Here is a 22502-nt window from a genome sequence, read left to right as displayed (position 1 = left end):
GACAGAACTTCCCTGAAAAACAAGGTCTTTGGTAGTGGAATCCTTACAACATTCTGGAGTCACCAGTGCTTTCTTTGCCTTTCAGATTCTCTGTACCAGAAGTAGCATGCACACTTGGTAGGCCTGTAGCATTCATTCTCTCTTCCACATTCACTGGGCTTATTTTTCCTACTGTGTTCCAGGTGTAGTCCTTAGAGCTCCGGTGCTTAAGATGAGATAATGTGCTGTCCATGGAAAGGAGGCATTGCAACTCCCCTTCAGAAAGCTCTCTTATTTCTTTCCATGACCTCGGTGGGCACATGAGCCTCTCTGGAATGTACAGCCGTGGATGTGTGTGTGTGTGTGTATGTGTGTGTGTGTGTGTGTGTGTGTGTGTGTGTGTGGTGTGTGTGTGTGTGTGTGTGTGTGTGTGTGTGTGTGTGCATTCCCCCTTCTTGGAAGGAGAGAATTGAATAGGAGAAAGCAGGCTATCTGCTATACTACCCCAGGTTGCCTCTGTGTCTCAATCCTTCAATGGATGCACTTTCAGTGTGCTCACTGAGCGGGCAGCAATGGCGAGAGCTTGCTCTATCTGAATTTTAATTAGATGTGGTAAAAACTCCTTGCCAGTTCACAGAAAGCCACTCTTCAGGTTTGCTTTCTTTTAGTGAAGGGCATTTTACCCAATTAGAGGGAAATTATCAAAGCATAAAGAGGCCAAGTTCCTATCTTTGTCTCACTACAGATTTACCACAGAAGAAAGTATTAATTATATTCACTGAACAATAAGAACAGGCGCTGTCCCTGTGGAGGACTCTTTTCTCTTTTAACTCTTTATTAGCAAAACATTATGGATGTATAGGCTGATTAGAGTGAATTATAAAGGCCCCATATGTAACCATATCCAGATTGAATAATTATAAATTGTACAGCCTGATTTATGTATGTGTATTCCCTTCTAATATGCTCAGATTATTTTGAAGCAAACCATACACCATATTTTTTCTTGTATGATTATTTTAAGTATGTATATAGGAATTCTGTTAGCAATATTATAAGCACAATTTATATCTACTTAATATATTACTCAATCTACTTGAAATCCATATTTTGATGCTAAAAATCATTTGGTCTTCAGTACTACATAGAATATGTAAAAAAAAAAAAAGTTAAAAACATACATGGAGTATTGTATTGTGTGAGCTAGTTCTACCCCTGAGATTAATCTGTTCTGTACACAATAGCTCTCAGAAACGCCCCTCCTTCGGTCACCTAGTAACTTTTCCCTGGTCAACAACAAGCTGAATAAACTTTTACGTTGCATGAAAGTGCTTAGCTAGCTGACTTGGGTCATCTCCTAGATTTTAGGAGAAATAACCATTGCCAAGTTTGAATTTGCTAAACTTTTGAGGCTGTGCTGGCAGGAAAGAAGCTTATAATTTGGGAGCATACAATGGGTACAGAAGATCTAGGTTCAGGTAAACTAGGCCACATATTGAAGCAGATTTGGAGACAAAACCACATGCTCAAACAGGCGCTCCTGGGTGATGATCTTCATGAGAGGGTTGGTGGGGCCACTTGGGTAACCACGGTGGTCTTTTTGGGTCAAGAGCTCAATGAAACCCTTTGCCAACTGTTGGAACACACCGCAGGGACCCTGCGCTCAACCTGCCAGCAGCTGCATGCTCTGCTTGACAAAGAAAATCAATGTTTCTGGAGACAAGGCAAGTATTTGCTTATTTATTTGACTTATTCTTTTTCTGAGAAATATCGATTGGAACAGTATCTGTGAGGGATAATGAGCATACAAGCCTGGCTAGGATCAAATCTCTGTTTACAAAGGGGTTAACCGTGTGGCAGAGGAAATAAGATAATACAAATACAAGGGACTTGGAAGTCAGTCCCATCAGATACACACAAATGAAATGCTTTTGGGCTTGGGAGAATCCCATTTTTAAGGCAAGACATTTAGAATTCTGCTAGAACCAAATACAACACTTACACTAAAGGTGATAAAATGAATTGGATTTATGCAACTGGAAATTTGGGAGTCGTCAGGTACTATTAGGCTCAAAGACAGGCAAATACAGGCCTGGTGTAGGCAGAACACGCAGTTTCTCTATTTTGGAGGAGCATATTCTATCTCTAGTGTCATTTGAGCCTAGACCTATTAATTACAAATGCACTGGGAAGACTGGATAGGCTGGAATAGAAAGTTGGATCCCTTCCACACTGAAGGGAGGGAGAGCAAATTCTTGGGAGTAGGTCCAGTTATAGATGCCGGAAAATGCAGGAAGTCAGGAAGAACATGGTATCTGATGAATATGATCCAGCACTTTGAAATCTAGCTAAAGTAAAACTCTGTCAGAGTTAAGTGGGAAGGTCCTATCAATCAGGAATCCAGGGTAGATAATATTAAGAAATTTGAACTAGAAGACAAATAGCATGCATCAGAGAAATATGTCATCAGCTCCAGCTTACAACCAAGACTCCAGTCTCTGGGGAAAATTAAATATGGAGCTAAGCAACATGTCAAGATGAGAACTCAGCTTTCAGAAAAAAAAGAGTTCAAAACAAAGTAGGGTCTCAGGTATAATATAAACGGTAAATTGCCAGAACTGAAACCCAAAAAAATGACCAGACTAGGAAAAGGAGAGATTGGTGATAATGTATGGAGCCTTAAAACACAAATTCCTTAGTTCAGACTGACCAAAAGGTTAGGGAGAAATTAAGCCCACAAGATGTCATCCGATGACACTAGTTGTGAGAAGAGAGATGTACAAAAAGAACCTGATAGAAATGAGGATATAAGACATTATCAGATCCTGATGAGAGTTTATATTGCAGTGAAAAGGCTTGACTTGATTTAGTGTCCTTGAGTAGCCATTACAGGATCTAGCTAGAGAATGGCATGATAAGAGCTACTGTGAAAGACTAATTTAAAATTATTTGATGATCACAAGTCCTTAGGAGGCATAGCATAAACTGAATTTAATTCTTACAACACCAAACTACTTCCTTCCCCAAATACATCACGAACATCTGTAGAAATAAGGTAACTGCAACTTTTCCTGCTAACCAAGCCTTTTCTGGAGTCTAGCTTATTTTAGGCCCAAATTTCTAAACAGGTATCATATAATACCTATAAAGGCCAAGGAATAACTCAAAATTATACACATGAGGACTTAATGGAGATGCTGGGTTCCATTTTTATCGAAGAGAAGGGTGTCATAATGTTTGGTTTCAAAATTCAAAGTCTTTTAACAAATAAGAAGGATCAAATTTGCTTTTTTGAGACGACTACATGTAAAAGTAGTTTACTTCAAATTTGAAGTATTAGAATGCATAAAATATAAAATGCATAAAGTATAAAATGTTTTTCCTTCAGGAAGTTGACCTAAATGCCCTGTGAAGCTTTTGTAGGTTTCTAAGATTATCATGCTCTACCCTATCAGTATAGAAGCATAATTTGGCTTGTATTTATATATTTATTCATTTGTGTGTCTAGAAATGATTGCTTTCATAGACAGCCTCATGAAAATGAATGAATATTTGGGGAACACTTCAATGCTTCTAAAGAAAGAAGAAAAAGAGTTGTGTAATTTATGCAGCATGCATGATGAACATACTCCACAGCAGACAATATCAGCCATTCAAGACACTAAAGCAACAGACATTACTGCAAGAGGGGAACTAAATGTCATAGAAACAGCTACTGTTTTTCCTACAAATGAAGAGGAAAGTCACGACACAAACCAGGTCCAGTTAAAAGAAAATAAAACACATGTAAATTCTGAATTAGTGGAAAAAGAATACAATGCATCATTGAGTGGAAATGTAATAGGTCAAGGGGAGTCACAGAACCCAATGTTCCCAGATAATGCAGAGAGCAGAGATGATAAACAAATAGAACACGTGGCTGCTGAGAGCACAAATGGCAACAAGGAAGAGATTCATGACATAATTCAGACAGCAGAAAGAGAAATTCAAAAGACTTCAGAAAGCGAAGAGATGACCACATGCCCAACAACATGCGATATCTCCAGTAATTATGTGACTCATCTTCCCAGTGACTCAGAAAGTCTAAAGCAAAAAAATAACATGATGGAAAAGGAGTAAGTTAATACAAAGTGAAAAGTGCTTATTGATGCTTCCTTATAAGTGTGTTTCTGTAATTCATAAATGTTTTAGCCTATTCAGACTGCTATCACAAAATACCATAAACTTGGGGTGGGGGTAGCTTCTAAGTAATTGAAACTTATTTTTCACAGTCCTGGAAGCTGAGAAGACTAATATTAAGGCACTGGCAGATTCCATGTCTGGTAAGGCTTTCTAGTCTCTTGCATAGGGGAAGACATGCAAAAGCTCCCTTTATACTCTTATAAATGGCAGTAATATCATGCATAAGGACTCCACCCTTATGACCTAATCACCTCCCCAAAAAGCCTCATATTCCTAATATTCCCTAATATTCCCTACTACCAGTAAGATTTTAACACAAATTTTGGTAGAATGCGAACATTCATCCCACACCAGTGAACATAGCATTTGTATCTGAGCAAAATTTTGTATTTCCATGTCATATCTTCAAGAGATTTTGAAATCAAGCATTCATATGGATGGCTGTTATTATTAATATTTTATTTCTCCCAGTTTTAGAAAACCAGTATATTTAATTCATTTTCCATGCTTTGGGAAGTTCTTGAAGTGTATCTGTTTGAGTACTATTTTTTTTTAATTATCCAGAGTTCTGAAAACGTGTCCATAGGTTGGGCTATATTAGCTGTGATATCCCCACAGAGCAAAGGGTCTTTCAAAACACAGAAGTTGAAAAGAAAGGCATACTTCCTGAATTATCTTCTTCTATACGGTGATATTGATCCTTTGTTTGCCCAGATAAAATTACACATTCCCAAATGTTTTCAAAGACAAATGTAATATCCTTGGAAGGCAATGAGGAAGAGTCTGGAAAAATCTTGTTTGGGGAAGTCAAATAGATAATTTTCATTTTTAGCCTCACTTTCTTGTTTGTGGAAATAATACATATGCTTTCTGGGAGCTTTTGGTAAGGTCAAATGAGAATATCACAGAAGGCGCAAGCACTGTGCAGGTGTTTATGCTCAACTAAGTGTGGGTGTCTTAGTTTATTTCACCCTAAACAATCCCCAATTTCCATGTCCCCCACTCACTGCTTTTCTTCACTTACCTCTCTCCCTTTTTTTAGCAATGATGTGATGAAGGTTTCTCAGGAAGATATGAACACCATTTCCATTTCCGGGACAACATCACTGAATGTGATCTTTACATGTGCTTTTGCTCTCACCAGCCTTTGTTATTTGTGCTACATGGAGAGATTGGGCTGGTTTAGCTGTGATGTCTCCAAAAGCAGAGAATCTAACACATGCATGCTGTGGATGAGTCTTTAAACACATGAAAGACCTGCATAACTAGTCACAATTACTGGTCCTGCAAAACAACTGCTAATGTAGTCAGTGTGCAGTTCCCCATTGAAACTTCATAGTCTCATATTCAACATGACTCAAAACATCACCTTGTGAGTCACTGTATAAACCACTCCCTCTAACACCTCTTTTAGGTGTTTCCTGGCTAACAATTTCCTCTTTTTGCAGCATCCAAACCAAAATGTGCTTGGTTTGCAGATTTAAGGCCTATTGTTCACTCCAGGCTAGGAAGCCATCATGCCACATAAAAGGTGTATGTCGTAAACAAAACTCTGCTCAGAAATGGTTGTGGTTCTCCTATGGGTAACTTTCCAAAAGAGCCTTATATTCTTTCTCAAAGCTATCCTAGTGCAAACAAACAAAAGGAGGGGAAAGACTAGAATAAATCAACATAGGCTAGATACATTTGGTGAGGACTAGGATAAAATGGAGTCATGAGTCTCCTAGAACTCATTTATCTGTCATTTGGGAACAACCTTGTGAAGAAGGATGCATTAAGATGGTCACCAGGACACAGGAGAGGCGTTCTTCATTACACAAGTTGTTCTTGGATCAAAGTGTCCTCTACTGAACAATGTTTTTCATATTTTGAATTTCTACAATTATTACTAGAGAACACTCAAGCAGACCAATGTGTTGGCTTATTTTCTACTAGTAACAACTTTTTGAGTTCAGTGTTATCAGTATAAATGAACAGCCCTCTTTATAGTTTCAGTGTTTTTAAAGATTCCTATGCTAAAGTGGCACTTTGAAATTTTATTTACAAATGGTTGAAAACAGCTAAAACCCAATTCGAGTTGGGTACGAGTATAAGAAAATAACATTGTCTATCATATACATTTTGTGTTTCTTCAACATTACATATATTTCAGTCATTTCCCTGATGTGCAATGATAAATGACAGGATGTGAAGATATACAAGTTGGTAATTTTAATGGAGAAATCTAAATGAGCAGTCATCTTACGTTGATGTAGTAGTACTAGATGTTAAGTGTTTTATCCTGTACAGTCCTCACAAATTACATAGTAACTATTAGTTTCAATTTGTACTGGGTCAACTAACAGGTACTTTGGATCTAATACTTGAGGAGATACAGCACTTGAGAGTATGAGTTTGTATGAATTTTCATATTAATGACAGATGGTACCAGTTATTAGTTTAAAAATTTAACAAGTTAAATTTTCTAAGCCTCAGTTTCCTTGTCTATAAAATGGTGTCAGAACAATGCCTGCTTGATATGAGAGTTGTGGAAATAATTAAAATTATGTGGTCGTAAAATCCGGCCTACAGAAAGCATTAAAACATCAGCTATTCTAAAAATAAGTGTCTTTGGTTAAACAATGAGAAAATGATTGATTTCTAATGAGGGCTAAGGATAAAAAATAAACTTATGATTAATTGTCAATCCTCAATATTTTTGCACCTTTCTGAATTTTTCAAATCAACAAGTAAAAAATCCCCAAACATTGCATTTGATATTGTGTTAGAGTTCCAATATGTCATACTTGGTTATGTCCTCTCCTCCCAACTTAGCAAATTTCTTCAATTTTCTTTATTCTGTTTATCAATAAGCACAAGAAATCCTTAAATTCTTGATTGTAGAGTTAACAATAAGTAATATAAACAATAATAGTAACAACAGTAATAGCTATATCTCATGTAATTACTATTGAGACTGCCTTTTATGTGCTAGGTACACCTTTTTGTCATTAATTATTACAGTTCATTTAGCTCCTATGAAATAGATTCTGTGCTTGTGTGTATGTGTGAACATGCAAACATGCACACCAGTGCTGAGGCTTAAACTCAGGGCCTCATGCTCTCGTATCTTTTTCATTGGAGCTCTACCACTTGAGCCACAGCTCCACTTTAAGCTTTTTGCTGGTTAATTAGGGGTTTTCTGCCTGGGATGGCTTCAGACCTCCATCCTCAAATCTCAGCCTCTTAAGGAACTGCAATTACAGGCCACTTTACCATTAAGGGAACAGAGTCCTGGAGAGATTAAGTATCTCTCTCAAAGAGCATAGGGTTGCGTAGTAGGAAAACAAAGGTTCACACAAGTCTAAGTGTTCTTGAGCCTATTCTTTTCTGCATTTAGCTATGAGAAGTATATGAATAACATAATTGGTCAAATAATACTCTACTTTCGTCTTGCAGGTATTATGACGTGCTGGGTGAAGGAACTGACCCTCAAGTGTCTTGTTACATTACAGCACCTTCGTATGCCCTTCAACAACTAGAATGCCGGATAGCTAACAACATGAGTTCTTTAATAGTGAGTGATAATGAAGAGTTGCTCAGCAATGTCATCACTGTTGAATGCTCAGACAAGGAAATGAGAATTCCATTCCCAATATGCATTGCCATCCCTTTTACTGCACGCTACAGAGGAAATTACAGAGACATCTTGGTGAAAGTGTCTGACAAAAGCCTCCAATCAAGTTACCTAATGCCCAATCCACCAGAAGGAATGAGAGGCAGTTACAAGGTCAGAGAATCGTTGTTAGGCTCTTCCAAATAGTACTCAGCCCAGGAGATTGTAAGAATGACATAATTGCTTCATGTTGTTAGGCTCTTCCAAATAGTACTCAGCCCAGGAGATTGTAAGAATGACATAACTGCTTCATGGGATTAAAAAAAAATAACAGGATGATTGATCTGTGCCAAGATACCCATACTTTTTGCCACCTGTAAAGATGACAGAGCAGAAATTATTTGATAAAGATAGAAAGGGAAAATTTGAGTCTAGAACCAGCAAGTGTTACAATGCAACCTAAACATGTAATCAAAATCATGGCTTCATTGGCTTCATGAATTGACTAGCTCTCTAGTAATGTAAAGGTGGCTCGGTGGTAGAGTGCTTGCCTTGCATGCATGAGGCCCTGGGCTCAATTCTTCAGCACCACATAAGCAGAAAAAGCCGGAAGTGGTGCTGTGGCTCAACTGGTAGAGCTCTAGCATTGAGCTGAAGAGCTGAGGGACAGTGCCCAGGCCCTGAGTTCAGGCCCCACAACAACAACAACAACAAAAATCTGGAAACTATCATGTTAGAATTTAAGAATGTTAGAATCTCTGGATAATAGATAATAAATTTTCTTACCATTCATGGACTGGAAATTTCTGTGAAAAATGAAAAATTGTGTATGTGTGTGTATGTGTGTATGTGCATTCCACAAATGAAATTCAGTCTCTATATAGAAGATATTATGGTAGTTAGGATAAGGGCAGTGGAGGATTTCTGATATCTGGTTCCTGTATTTTCTTACTATGTGAACCTGCTTAAGAAATTTTACCACTTGAGCCACACCTCTGCACACTGTTGTGCCACATTCTTGCTTTAGTTATTTTTGGGTCAGGGTTTTACACTTTCTGTCTTGGTTAGGCCCAGATCATGATCTTCCTTCCTGTGCTTCCTGTGTAGCTAGGGTAACAGGCGTGCACTACCCCATCTTTAGCAAGCTTATTGTTTGAGAAGGAATCTCACTGATTTTAAAACGACAATCCTGATTTCTGTCTCGCAAATTGCAAGGGTGAACGACTACTATCTCAAATTCTCATTATTTTTCCCCTCTGGAAAATAAATATAATAATAATTTTTACCTGATAAGGTTTTAGGGATCAAATTGACAAATACTTAAGAAGATAAATAGAAGCCTATGAAACCAGTTGTCAATAAATTGTCATTTTCATGATAGACTACTAGAATAACTCTGAGGCTCTCTATGGTCACAAATTCATGTTTTAAGAAAAGAATATGTGCTATTATTAAATTAAATACCATAGAGTTGTTTGGGGGACTAACATTTGTTGTTCTTCTGTAGGCTACTTAACTTAGTTTTAACCAATTAAAATATGACTTTTCCAGCATATGTAAGTTTTCCTTCTTGCATGAGGATGGCAGAAAATGAATAAAAATATTCTTCATGCTGCATCTCTTTCTTTTTTACTTTTGGCCTTTGCAAATTACAAAAAAGATTATATAGTTGAATAAATGAGCTAAGATTGTCCTAATTACATATTCCAATCTATAAGCTAATATAGCTAGTTTTATCTAGCAAGCCTGCAGGGATAAAAGTCTGGTCAACACAGTCTTTGATTTGGCTTTTTAATTTTGGCCTGTTGGTGTTATTACCACAGTAAAAGTAAGAATTTTCACAGCACATGTGCTTTTCACAAAATAGTTTTGTAAGATGTTTCTAAGTGGATAGATAATCAAAGCAAAAGAAAAATTAAGAGGATGGTCTATTGTAAAAAGAAAAAAAAAGCATGGATGTTTCCTTTTATAGAAGTCTTAGGGCAGTTTTCTCTAATTTTAGCCTAAGAAAAATTTGAATCTGGATTCCTTCCAGATTTTTATGTGGTCTTATGACATTTGAAATTCTAATTTTAAAAGCCCATTTTGTTTCCTGGTATCTGCCAACTGTGGTCTCAATCTATGGCAAACACTAGTGGCTCCCAGGAGACCTTTCTTACTCTTCACTCCTTTCCCTCTAGCCAATGAAGAACTTTCATCATTCTCTGAATTTTCCCAGCCACAGATGTATGTGGTGATATTGTGAAATCGCCTCCTTAGTCAGCTTTCAAATGACAGATTTGTTTTCCATTGTGATCGACCCTGAAATGTCTGTGTTTGTGCATACGTGAATTTCCGTCCATGCTAGGGTGGAGTCGGCCTGTGTTTGGGGAAGCATGAATAGATCAAATAGCTTCTAAGTCTGCCTCCTAATTGTAATTAAGCTTTGAAGATTATATGAGTGAATCGTTTATGTGCACAGTTCACTTTTGTGTGATTAAAAAAAGGCTTGAATATATGCCTGCATGTATGATTATACATCTGAATGTTACTATATAAAAAAGAAACACAAATGTATCTGTGCCGGCATCTGCTTCCACTGCCCTAAGATGGATTCATTTTAGCATCCTGAAAGAGTAAGCTGTTACAGGAACAATTTTTTTCAATGTTCAGGTGCTAGTGCTAAATCATGAGTACCTGTAGCATGACATTCAAGTTCTTAGAATTTCCTAAATTATACTTAAATATTCTGCATATATACCTGCACTTCAATTCCATGCTGGCAAAAGGAGTCTAGGATTCCCAAAGCAATTAATATTCATGTAAACAATGGATATGTTTACCATTAGACTTATATACTTGTAGGGATTAGAGAGTTGAAACAATTTATTTCTCTTTCATTGTGTTGTGCGGCCCATATTACATGATGTAATATGCATAGCATCCATTTTCCTAAAGGTATTGTAGCTTGTTTTAATATATTTTTCTATATACAGGGGACTTGTGCTGTAGTGAAAGCTTACAAGTTGGGTATATTTTCTGTGGTGTCTTGTTTAAAGAAAGAGTCATTCACAGTGACAAAGAAAGGCCTTACTCTGAAGTCAAGCCTGGATTCCCGAATCTCCTTTAGCTACCCTGCAGGAGTGTTCAGCTCACCAGTGCTTGTACAATTAAAGGTAAAAATTTGGAAAATCAATTTGTTCCCTCTCCTAGATTCTGCAGGTCACTGAAGGTAGGGTTCCAAAGGCTGGAGATGTCGCAGATGTTTTATATAACAGTAAATAAAAGCTTCTCTTGCATTTGTGGTAGGTCAACATAGGGTGAGGTCAGAGATGAAGTCATGATTTTGAGCATACTGAATCTCACTGCAAAATAATTCCCTGCTGAACAGTTTCCAGCTGATCTTTCTTATAGGTTGATTTATGATATGTATTGACATACATGTATGTTGAGAATCTATGAAACAACTAATGATAGCATTCATGTACTTTGAATTCCAGAGAATGACAGAAGGTAATCAATTAAAATATTCATCACTCTGCTTTATCAGTTATAGTTAATTATGAAAATTAATATTTTTGGAGTAAGAATTTAACCTATTCAAATACTGTTTCCAAAGTGTATAATGGTATGTCATTGTATATTTTAGAAGATTTGTTTCCTCTAATAATGTCTTTCATGCTTCAAAATTTCTAAGTGTTTTTTCTCTCTGGTTCTCCTAGCTATTACTATCATAAATGGCACGTTAAGAGGAAAGAATAGGGAAAATATATTAACTATACTATATTCATAAATATTTTCCATGAACTGGAAAACTTTGGAATTATGGTAGTTACTTTTTGTTAATCATTGTTCTTATGTGAAAGAAAATGTGCAAATATAGTCTTGTTTTTCTAGTTTCTAAAGAACACTTGATCTAACAATAGATCTAATTAGAAGTTATATAAAATGTCTCTTGTGCTTTCTAGGTCATTTCATTGCTTACAATTCAGTATTGTTTGATTATTTATAACATCAGACAGAACCAGATTTCAGAATGACTTGTATGACGGGTCTCAAATGTGGTGCCTTAGATAAATAATATAATTTTCAGCTAATGATGTACAGAGAAATATATAAGCAAAGTTCTATAAAGTTTTCAAAATTGACTTATGATATGCAAATATTTTTCTACTAAACATATAAATATCTTTTTCGTCTTTGTATAGATCCAACCAGTTGACCCATCTCTACTGGTGTATTTAAAAACACAGCAAGATTCTTCCTATTCAGTATTGTCCACAAGCCCTCTGATTCATGCTCTACACCCATCAAACCATCCTTTTCAGAAGCCAGTCACTATACTCCTACCTTGTACTCCAAATCCTGATAAGAAGAATCTTGGATTAGAGGAAGATCATGAAAGAAAAGCTAGTGCCACAGCAAACAAACTCACACCAACACCTTTACATTTTCATCGGTGGGTATGAACTTACCTACTCTTGTTAATTGAGTTAATGGTAACCAAAGAAACATATGTGGTTAAAAATGGTATTCGTGTGGCTTAAAGTATCAGTATTAAAACTGCATAAAATGTACTTAATTTAAGTAATAAAATACTATTGACCAACCAAAGGGGGTAATTTTAATCTAATAGACTAACATATTGTTCTTAGAAATAAGATGGATATGACAAATATAAAAATTAATCCTTTTGGGCCGGGCGCTGGTGGCTCACGCCTGTAATCCTAGCTACTCAGGAGGCTGACATCTGAGGATCTTGGTTCAAAGCCAGCCCCGGCAGGAGAGACCTTGAGACTCCTATCTCCAATAAACCACCAGAAAACCAGAAGTGGTGCTGTAGCTCAAGTGGTAGAGTGCTTGCCTTGAGCTGAAGAGCTGAGGGACAGCGCCCAGGCCCAGAGTTCAAGCCCCAAGACAAAAAAAAATTAATCCTTTTGATATGGTTAGTTCTTTTTCTTTTTTTTTTCTTATTTTTTCTGTCATGTTCTGTCTGTTCATTATGTTTAGTGTGTATTGTTGACCTTACCATTACTATAACTTTGATTACTTTAATCTTCTTGATGGTACTGAGGTTTGAATTCAGGCTCCTCTGCTTGCTAGGCAGATGATCTATCATTTCAGCCATGGACAAAGTAGTAGCATAAACAAGGAGCTACCTGTGTGCATCAAGAAGAACAAAATATGGGACTGTTCTAGCATTGTGGGTATTCCTCTGGGAAAATGACTATATATGCATTTGGGGTCCAGGATGAGAATATGAATGAATGTAGTGTGTCATTGGAAGCTCAAACTTAGTATATAACAATGGTATTACATCTAAGCAGAAGAGTGAAGAGAGAGAGTTTTCTATTTCCTCTCTACACCTGGAAACACTACTGCTGAAGTAGTGGCAAATGCTGGCAAACACCACCAATGGAGTAATATGGTATCAGATCCAGAGGGCTGCTCAGATTGAACCATCAGTCAGGCAAACTCCAGCAGTGGATGCGAGAATAGGGGCCATGCATGGAGGGGGACTTCTTAGATAATGCAGTGTGGGAAGGTTGTAGCAGGGACTAATAACACACTGGATTGTGTAAAATACCAACATTCACAAGCCCATAACCCAACAAGCATAACTGAATCAGGAAAGAACATTTTCTCAGTTGTGTAATGAGAATGAAAGCCCTTTGAATTGATATTCAAATGTCTCTACATTGGCAAACAGTGTTAAATTTAGGGTGCATAATTTGACACAGTATATGGTCCCCACTTTACAAACCAAATTAAAAACTCTGCAGGAAAAAAAAGGCAACTGGAAATTCATCAGACTATTATAGTCTTTGGCTCTAGGCAATTTGACTTCTTATACTTTGTTTTTTTCCAATCTACATTTCTATTTTAAAATAGCACTGTCGTCAATGTGAATAACTTAATGGGACGATTTTTAATTTTTGGAATGCAGCAATGCCATTTAGAATCAGTAGTTTAATGACTAAATTATAGTTTTCTTAAAAAAATGTTAATCCTAAATGTTAGCGACATTTATATGTAAATGCCTATGCATTATGCATACCACAAAGAAAAACGTCCTGAAAGTAAAATATGGGAATTTTGATGATATGATTGCATGCCAAATTATGGAGCACATTAATTTTATACAGATAAAGTTAGAGAAATATTTTAACCAGTATGTGAACAGAGAATGATACTTTTCAAGCAAAACTTGACCACTCCTGAACTGACTCTTTTTTTTTCTTGGTCCCAGTACCCCTGAGGCTTGAACTCACCGCCTAAGTGCTATCCCTGAGCTGTTTTTATTTGCTTAAGGCTAGCCACCTGAGCCAAAGCTCCACTTCAGCTTTTTGGTGGTTAATTGGAGATCAAAGTGTCTCAAGGACTTTTCCTTTCCAGGCTGATTTCAATCTGTGATCCTCAGAGGTTAGTCTTCTGAGTAGTTAGAATTATAGTCATGAGCCACTGGTGCCTGGCTTGACAAGACAATTTTTTAAAAAATAAATCAAGATTGCTGTATAATTTGAAGAACTTCTATGACATAATAATATTGTCATATTGGACTACTAACAATTTAATTTCTAAACACTAGTTGTCAGAGTTTCCCAATAATACATTTAAAGGGTCTAAGTTAGATGAAATGTTTCATGCATACCATGAGATTGCTTGGTTTGATATTAAACTCTAAATTTGATTTTTATATCATTAAGAACTCCTTAAAAGTGACAGAGAAGAAAACAAAAAAAATTAAGCAAAAAATTGGATTCTTTGGTTCAGGTAAATAGAAAATCCAGCATCTATTTACCTTTGTAGAAATATCTTTAAATCAGAAAGAATCTATCTTTTCTTCCTTATCTGATTTCTCTGACATGTTTACCCTTGTGTGAGTAATATGGCTATACCACATCTTCACATCTTCAAGTTCAATAGAAAAGAGGAAGGTTCTCTGCCTCATACATATGAATAAATACCAAGGGCTTGAATCTCAGTCCAAATCTATTACAAATAAGGGAATATTTCATGGACACCCAAAAAGAAGCAGTGTAGATCGGGCTATGAGATGATACTTGGTCTCCTGACTTTCAAGGGCATCTAACAACAGCCTTTATACCTCACAATATCGTATGGCATCAAAGTAGGGTGCTACTAACATGTTCTCCCTCCAGGACTAAAGAAGGTAGAACAACCTTGACTTGTTTGTTGTCATGGTCACAGAGGAAAGAACTTTAGTTGATCCGTGAGGAATTGAATGCCTTAAAGCTACATATCTTTCATGAATTCCTAATTCATCCATCAGAACTAGTCATACAGTCCTACTCAGCCATAAGGGTCAGGACGTCCATCACTATGATGTAGTCAGAACAACAGGATATTGGATATTTTGGTGAACAGCACTAATGGATACCAGATGACTGGAGTCAGTATTCAAATTCAGTTTCTATTTTTCCCCAGATCTGTGAGTAGCAATTACATTATATTGGAAAGACTATAAGTTGCCACTAAAATAAAAAAGGCTGTTAACAGAAAAAGTGAATAGTTACTATTAGAAAACAAAACATTACAAATGATTGTCAGTTTCTTGTAAATGACCAAGATTCTGATTCAGCATGATTATATCTATATCTCCATCTATCTATCTATCTATCTATCTATCTATCTATCTATCTATCTATCTATCTATCTGTCTGTCTGTCTGTCTGTCTGTCTGTCTGTCTGTCTGTCTGTCTGTCTGTCTGTCTGCCTGCCTGCCTGCCTGTCTGTCTGTCTATCTTCCTGTGTCATAAACTAACTTTCAAGAGTTAATTTTACCCTATCAGTGTTAATAACCCAACAACCACACACTAAATGCCAGTATTTTTGCTTCACTTCCTGAACACATAGCTTCTTTTCCCAAATTACTCTATAGCTTCCTTCAGGTACTATACCTTATATTGTAATATGGTAAAGCTCTATTACCCAGTTTGTTCTTCTATAGGCAAAAGAAGCCAGTATTCCTTAGCTGAAATAATACGAGCACATATTATATACTTAATGAATTGGTTACTGGAAAGTGCCTAATTCAAAAAATGGGTGCAGTATGCTATGTACATTTTTATCTGTTTCTTTTCCCTTACCCCTTTGTAGGGCCAAAAGTGCTTCTGTCAGAAAACCTGGGAATAATGCCTGTGAAACCTTGAGGTTACTAGGATTTAGAAGCCGGGACAGTTGCTGGTTTGGATTTGATGATGTTGTGGTGAGAACTACCCAGAATGGCTTGGTTTCATTCGAAATCTATGAACATTTAGAGAGGTAAGACAACAGTAAACACTTAGAGTTGATTACATTTTTTTCCTGATAACCCGTAATTGATGCCTAGAGCTGAAATCACATGATTTCATTTTTATTCCTCAACTAAGAATATATATTGTCTCCTAGGATATACTTAAAATGCAAGCCACAATTGATGTCAATAGGCCATTTATAAGTTTGCGCGTGATAGTTTAACAAGTATTTTTGGAAAGCACTAGTAATGTAGACTTATTTTTACATGCTATTTTCTAACTCCAAAAAATAGTTTTAAAATAGCACCTTCCTTTTTGAAATTCCATGAGGATAGTAATTAGCTGTTTATATTATGCTCATCTCATAACTGTGTATATCTAAAGTGAATTTGTTATTTCAGTAGCCTCATTTTGCTTTCTCATTTCCATGTTTTCTAGACAGCCCATTATGAAGAGAGTTTTCAGGTTTGCGAGGAGTAGACACGCATGAAGACAGGCAATCACATGTCTAAAGATAGACTTCATTTTGAAATGAAAATGTTGCCTCTATTAGTATTTTGATCAAGTTCTACAGAAACTTAAGTCTGAGATGAGACTTAAGTGATTTTATCAAGGGTGGCTGCCCAGGTGGATGTGGAAGGCAACAAAAGAAACAAATAAAGTCAGGGAAGAAGATAGGAAAGTTCTGATTTGAGCTGGAGCTTTTCCCCAGCTTGGTACCTTAGGGGAGCGATGAAGTACCAGATGGGATAGTGTGGATTAAGACCTCCTCTAAGAGAACCTGCCCCTGCCCCCGGGGTGGGGAGGAGGTGGTAGAAGTCAATTAATTTGCTAGAGCTATTTTAACAAAATATCATAAACTGAGTGGCTTGACAAAATAAATGTATTCTTTCACAGTTCTGCACACTGGAACCTCAAAGCAGGGTGTGAATGAGCTATGCGGCTCCTAGGAACTGTGAAGGGAGGACATGTAACAGCATCTCTTTGGTTAGTAGATGGGCACTATGTTCGGATGCTGTTCTCACTGTATGGATTCCTTCAGGTTGAAAGTCCCCCATTGTATGACACTAGTCTTAATCAATTGGAGCCCACTCTAATGACCTTGACTCAATGTCATCACCTTGGTTAACACCCTCTCTCCATATAACATTACATTTTAAGTTACAGGGGTTTAGCATTTTAGGATATGAATTTGGTGACGGGATGTCATTCAGCCCATAGCAAGATCCATCATAAAAATCCTTACCATACAGAGGTACCGATGAATATTTCAGTCCACACTTAATTATGGTATGTATTCTGAATCCCACTGGATATAAATGGATTCTCATGAACATCTTTCTCTTCTGTCATTTTTTTGGTTGGTTGCGGGGCTTGAACTCTAGACCTGAATGCTGTCCCTCAGCTCTTCAGCTCAAGGTGAGCACTCTACCACTTGAGCCACAGTGCCATGTCTGGTTTTCTGAGTGGTTTGTTGGAGATATGAGTCTCACTTTCCTGGCCTGGCTGGCTTTGAACCTTGATCCTGAGATCTCAGCTTCCTGAGTAGCTAGGATTTCAGGTGTGAGCCACCAGCACCCCGCTCTTCTGTCATTTTTAAGTAGTACTTTAGTGATGCTAGTTAAAAGCAGAACCAACCTCTGATTAATGATTGGATAATAGAAACCTCATAACTGTGTGGCCATCATAGTGAAGTCATATGTATATCACATTATTGTATTTTGTCATTGTAATTGTAATTACATGAACTATACAATTTGCAGGTGGGATGGGGGACAGGAGGGGAAAACTGGGAGATAATCAGGAAATGGGTGACAGTGTTGAAAAGGAAATGTACTCATTACCTGACTTAGGTGACTGAAACCCCTCTGTACATCACCTTTACAATAAAATTTTAATTAAAAATAAAACAATTGCAAATGAATTATAATTAACAATTACAAGCTGAGAATCCTTTTGTATCCAAACCTATCCAATCACAGAAAAGGTACAGAAAAAATGCACAAGACTAAATAAATAATACACCAAAGAGGGTACTTCCCAAATGGTGTTTCTAGGATTAGATGTTAACAAAAAAAAAATGTGCTGACGTATTTCTAGAGCTGAGCCCAGACTATGTGATTAATTTAAAAATGTCTTTCAGAATTTAGTTTGATCTGAGCTGGTTTTATAATGGCCAACCATGTCACCAATGCCTTTCATGAATATAAATCCAAGCTGGTCAGCAGTATACTGTCTTTAAAAGAAAGCTTGAGGCCAGGCACCAATGGATCATGCCTATAATCCTTGCTACTCAGTAGGCTGAGATCTAAGGATCATAGTTCAAAGCCAGCCTGGGCAAGAAAGTTGGTGAGATTCTTGTCTCTAGTAAACTACTCAGAAAAAACAGAGAAGTTGGTGCTATGGCTCAGGTGGTAGAGCTCTAGCCTTGAGCATAACAAGGCTTAGGGACAGCACCCAGGCCTTGAGTTCAAGCCCCACGACTGTCAAAAAACAAAAACAAAAACAAAGCTTGGAAGATGATGACTTTTTCCTTGGGCATGACTAGCAATCAACAATATTTCTGAGGCAGCATTCCCCTCAGATCTTGCTTCTTTCCTTCCCTGCAGGTTTATTGTGCTTCACCTCTCTTCTATTGTGGACAACAGCTACTTGGTTTCTTTTGTGAAGTCTTTAGAGGAAGCCTCTCTCAGCACCACTGCCTGTGTGGTACTGTCTCACCAGAAGGACAGGCCACGTAGAATAGTCATTTTGGTGGTGCCTTCTAAAGACTTAAACTGCACACTTAAGAACTTGCGCCTGGAAGGGTTTGGGGGACTTTCAGAGTCATCTCGCCATTTCCAAGTAAGAGAAGGAGAACAATTGCTCCTGAGGTTTACTGGAAACATATTTGGTTCGAGTAAGTATGAAGACATCTCTTTTGTTTCCTATGACCCTGTGGGCTAGAAGCCACCCACTTTAGAAGGAGTTCCTGAAACTTGTGTCACTGAAGGAATCTTTGACTTAGAGAATGAAGAAGAGCCTTCAGGGAGAAAATAGGAAGTGAAAAAGATATATTAATGATGTCTTAATTTCATTCCCTACAGTCTCTCTCTTTTTTCCCCACATTGTGTGGATATATACTGTGTTCTGGGAAAGTAGTAAGTGATGTTCTTTTAGAATGGTTTCCAAGATCACACCCTGAGTTAAAGCTAAGGAAATCCCTTTCCAGTTTAATGCACAAGCCATCTACGTGCTCCCTGATTCCATCCTTAGCCCCATGGATATATTAAGCAGAAACATACAATATGTGCATATATCAGATAATTCCTGACTTGTAATATTTGACATAAAATTTTAACTTTTCTCTTCTCCTCTTTCCTTCTTTCTTTCTTTCTTTTTCCTTCTTTCTCTCTTTCTCTCTCTCTCTTTCTTTCTTCTGTGGTAGGATTTGAACTTGAGAATTTTCAACTGCTAGACAAGTTCTCTACAACTTGAAACTTACTCTCATCCTTTTTTTTTTACCTCATTTATATTTTTCAGAAAAATAGAAATCTTATTTTACCCCACCCCTTACTCTGGGGACCAACCTCAGACAATAATCCTCCTGTCTCTGCCTCTAGTGTGGCTGGGCTTATATGACAATACTCAAGGATGCAGTCAGGATAATGGCTATGACACGTGATAGAAGAAGTGGGTGATGATAGAGCATAGATGAGGTATGAGAGATACAAGAAGAGAGTTAAAGACAAAGTAAAGGAAGGTAAAGAACAAGTAGAAGTGCTGGGAAAGTGGCTTGTGGTAAAGTGCTTGCCTGGCATTCTTTTTTGTTCCTTTAGTGATAATTATTTTTATTTTATTTTATTGTAAAGATGCTGTACAGAAAGTTGTCATGTCCAAAACGAGCTTTACAACGTCGGTGCGGGGGGGGGGGGCAGGGGGGGAAGGGGGGGAAGGAGAAGGATTGGGATTGGGGGGAGGGGGGAGGCTGGGAAGGGATGTGAAGGGTAAACAAAGGAGGAGGCTGCAATGCTTGGTAAGAAATGTACGCATTATCCTGCCCATGTAATTGTAACTCCTCTGTACAGTATGTTCACAAATAAAATAAAATTGTGTACAGAGGGGTTACAGTTACAGGAGTAAGGCAATGAGTATATTACCTGTCAATCATTGTTACCCCTCCCCTTCCTTGTTGTTGTCCCACTATCCCTTCCCTCCCCCACCTCCCACACTCCTTCCCACCCCATCCCCTACCCCTCACCTCCTCCTGAAGTTGTAAAGTTCATTTCCATATACTGTCCAGTGGGTATCCTTGTTGCAATGGGTCATCCCGTGTCCTGTTTCAGCGTTTTGTTATTCCCTTTCCCCTCCGCAGATTGGACAAATGTATATATAAGATGCAGGGTACTAAAATCAAGTACAGTGACAGCAGGGGATATGCCATAGGGGAAAGAGCATACAAAGGAAACAACAACAAAAAATAAAATCACATGGTACATTTAAAACAATAACAATGAAGTCAGACTTCTTGTGTCCCTATCTTGGGGTTCATTTCACTTAGCATCATCTTATATGGTCATTTGTACAAGGCTTTTGAGCTTTTCAGCTCATGACAAAATTATCCTATATATATACTAATTATTGAAAATAAGGGAAACCAAATTTGTTTGTTAGGAAGTGGAAAGACTTGCCTAGCATTCTTGAAGCCCTGAGTTCAATTCCTCAGTACCACATACACAGAAAAAGCCAGAAGTGGCGCTGTGACTCAAGTGTGTGCCAGCCTTCAGGGACAGTGTCCAGGCCCTGAGTTCAAGCCTCAGGACTGGGGGAAAAATGAACACGGAGAAAAAGAGATGGTAGGAGGGAGAGCAAAGAAGTTGCTATTAGAGCATTTCTCTGTCTTTGAGTTCTTTCCCTCTTTAATTCCTTTTCTGAGGTGGTATAGGAGGAAAAATTAATGAATGGGTTTTATGGGGGTTTCTGGCCCAAGAGCCTGCTACACACTTGACTTTGTATGTATGTGTGTATGTATGTATGTATATATATGTATGTATTTATATGTGTGTGCATATATGTGTTTGTATGTGTACTATTAAATTTAACAGCTATTTTCTCTCTGATTGAGGAAATAACTCAAAACCCAGTGGCTCAAGGTTGCTTAAAGGAGACAATGAGGATTGAAACCAATATTAGTCATTTTTATATTATCACAGTAATAAGTGAGATCCATAGTATCTCATTTTGAAGCATATCATCCACTTTCAAATACAGGGTCTCAGTTATCTGAGCCCCTGACAGGATTTAATGAGGATGTCAGAGAAGGAAGAGGGAAGGGAAAGGAAGGGAGGAAAGGAAGGAAGGGCGGAAGAGATTCCCTTCCTACTTGGCTTCTGGAGCAGAAAACACAGTGTCTATCTTGGGGAAATCTCTCTGATGATAGAATCAAAAACCAGAAGTGCCCTACCCAAACAAATGATGCAAATGATTTTCCTGTAATACTTTGAACAGCAGCTGTGTTTACCTACTGCCCTAAACAAGAGCCAGTTACTGTTCTTCTAATAGACAGTGGAACTGAGTGTACCATTGTCTCTCATGGAGATGAGGAGCCCAGGCTAAATTAAGACTGCCTGACAACAGATGGCATGTGTGTTCAATTCCCATGGAAGGTGTGGAGAAGAGATCATTTTCACTTAAAGAAAGTCAGGCAGGATGCCCAGATTCTTTCTACTTTGCTTTTTCTAGAGACCAATGCTCAGACCTAGAGTCCTCTCTACTTAAGAAGAACAAGACTTAGAAAAAAAATAACACTGTTCTTCCATCAGAGCCTGGGGCAGTCTCTATGAATCTCGAGGAGAGGAAGCCTGAAGTTCTATGCAAGGTTCTCTTTCCATTTCTTCTATCTCTGTTCTTCCCCTCTACTTCCAATTCTCTTGTGCTTTTATCTTCAGATACCTTAATGATCATGTTGAGAGAAAGCCTTCCCTTTGCTTGTGCTTGTGTCATATCTTATTCTCTTACAGACTGGCACTGATACTTTTTGCTCCTTATCACAGATGTAGTTTTCTACTTGTTCATTTAATCGTAGGTTCACCATTAGTGTTTCTGCCTACAGTCTTGTGAGTAGAAATAACCGTGACTTACTTCTCCTCTGATATGTCAGTAAAATTGAAAACTACAATAGCACAATTTCTTTATACTAATTGTCTCTTTTTTCCAGGGACCAAGGATCCTCAATTATATAATGTCACTTTTTAGCAGCAATAAAACTACAGTTTTAAAATGTATATAATGTTTTCTGTTTATAACAGTGAGATCATGTTATTTCTTAATTGTAAGTCATCAATGATTTATTCTTATTGTGTATGTCAATGTGACTTTTAGATCTATATTTTAGATATTATATTTTTTAAATTGGCAAGAAGAGGTTTATAAAGTCTGTATTTGGATGTAAATATGACATTGTTTCAATTCTTGTTTTCTATCTATAAACTATTCCTTATAAGACTGTGTGTCTGGCAGGGAATACCTTT

The 22502-nt window shown here is 37.5% G+C and overlaps 1 protein-coding gene across 2 annotated transcripts in view; it reads left to right on the top strand.

Moving 5' to 3' along the window:
• Window positions 1–1295: 1295 nt before the first annotated feature.
• The window catches only part of Dthd1 (death domain containing 1), a 48973-nt gene continuing 27766 nt past the window's right edge, over window positions 1296–22502 (top strand). For both annotated transcript variants that reach the window (XM_070012495.1, XM_070012494.1), the window contains exons 1-7: window positions 1296–1703; window positions 3488–4094; window positions 7600–7930; window positions 10732–10911; window positions 11944–12194; window positions 15857–16021; window positions 18603–18892. In XM_070012495.1, coding sequence (XP_069868596.1) covers window positions 1433–1703; window positions 3488–4094; window positions 7600–7930; window positions 10732–10911; window positions 11944–12194; window positions 15857–16021; window positions 18603–18892 — 2095 coding nt within the window. In that variant the 5' untranslated portion in view covers window positions 1296–1432. The remainder of the gene's footprint in view (window positions 1704–3487; window positions 4095–7599; window positions 7931–10731; window positions 10912–11943; window positions 12195–15856; window positions 16022–18602; window positions 18893–22502) is intronic.

Source organism: Dipodomys merriami, unplaced genomic scaffold (assembly GCF_024711535.1).
Source record: "Dipodomys merriami isolate MVZ:Mamm:240054 unplaced genomic scaffold, mDipMer1.0.p SCAF_9, whole genome shotgun sequence".
NCBI lineage: Eukaryota > Metazoa > Chordata > Mammalia > Rodentia > Heteromyidae > Dipodomys > Dipodomys merriami.
The sequence above is the reverse complement of the archived record's forward strand: the minus strand, read 5'-3'. Positions and strand labels throughout refer to the sequence as shown.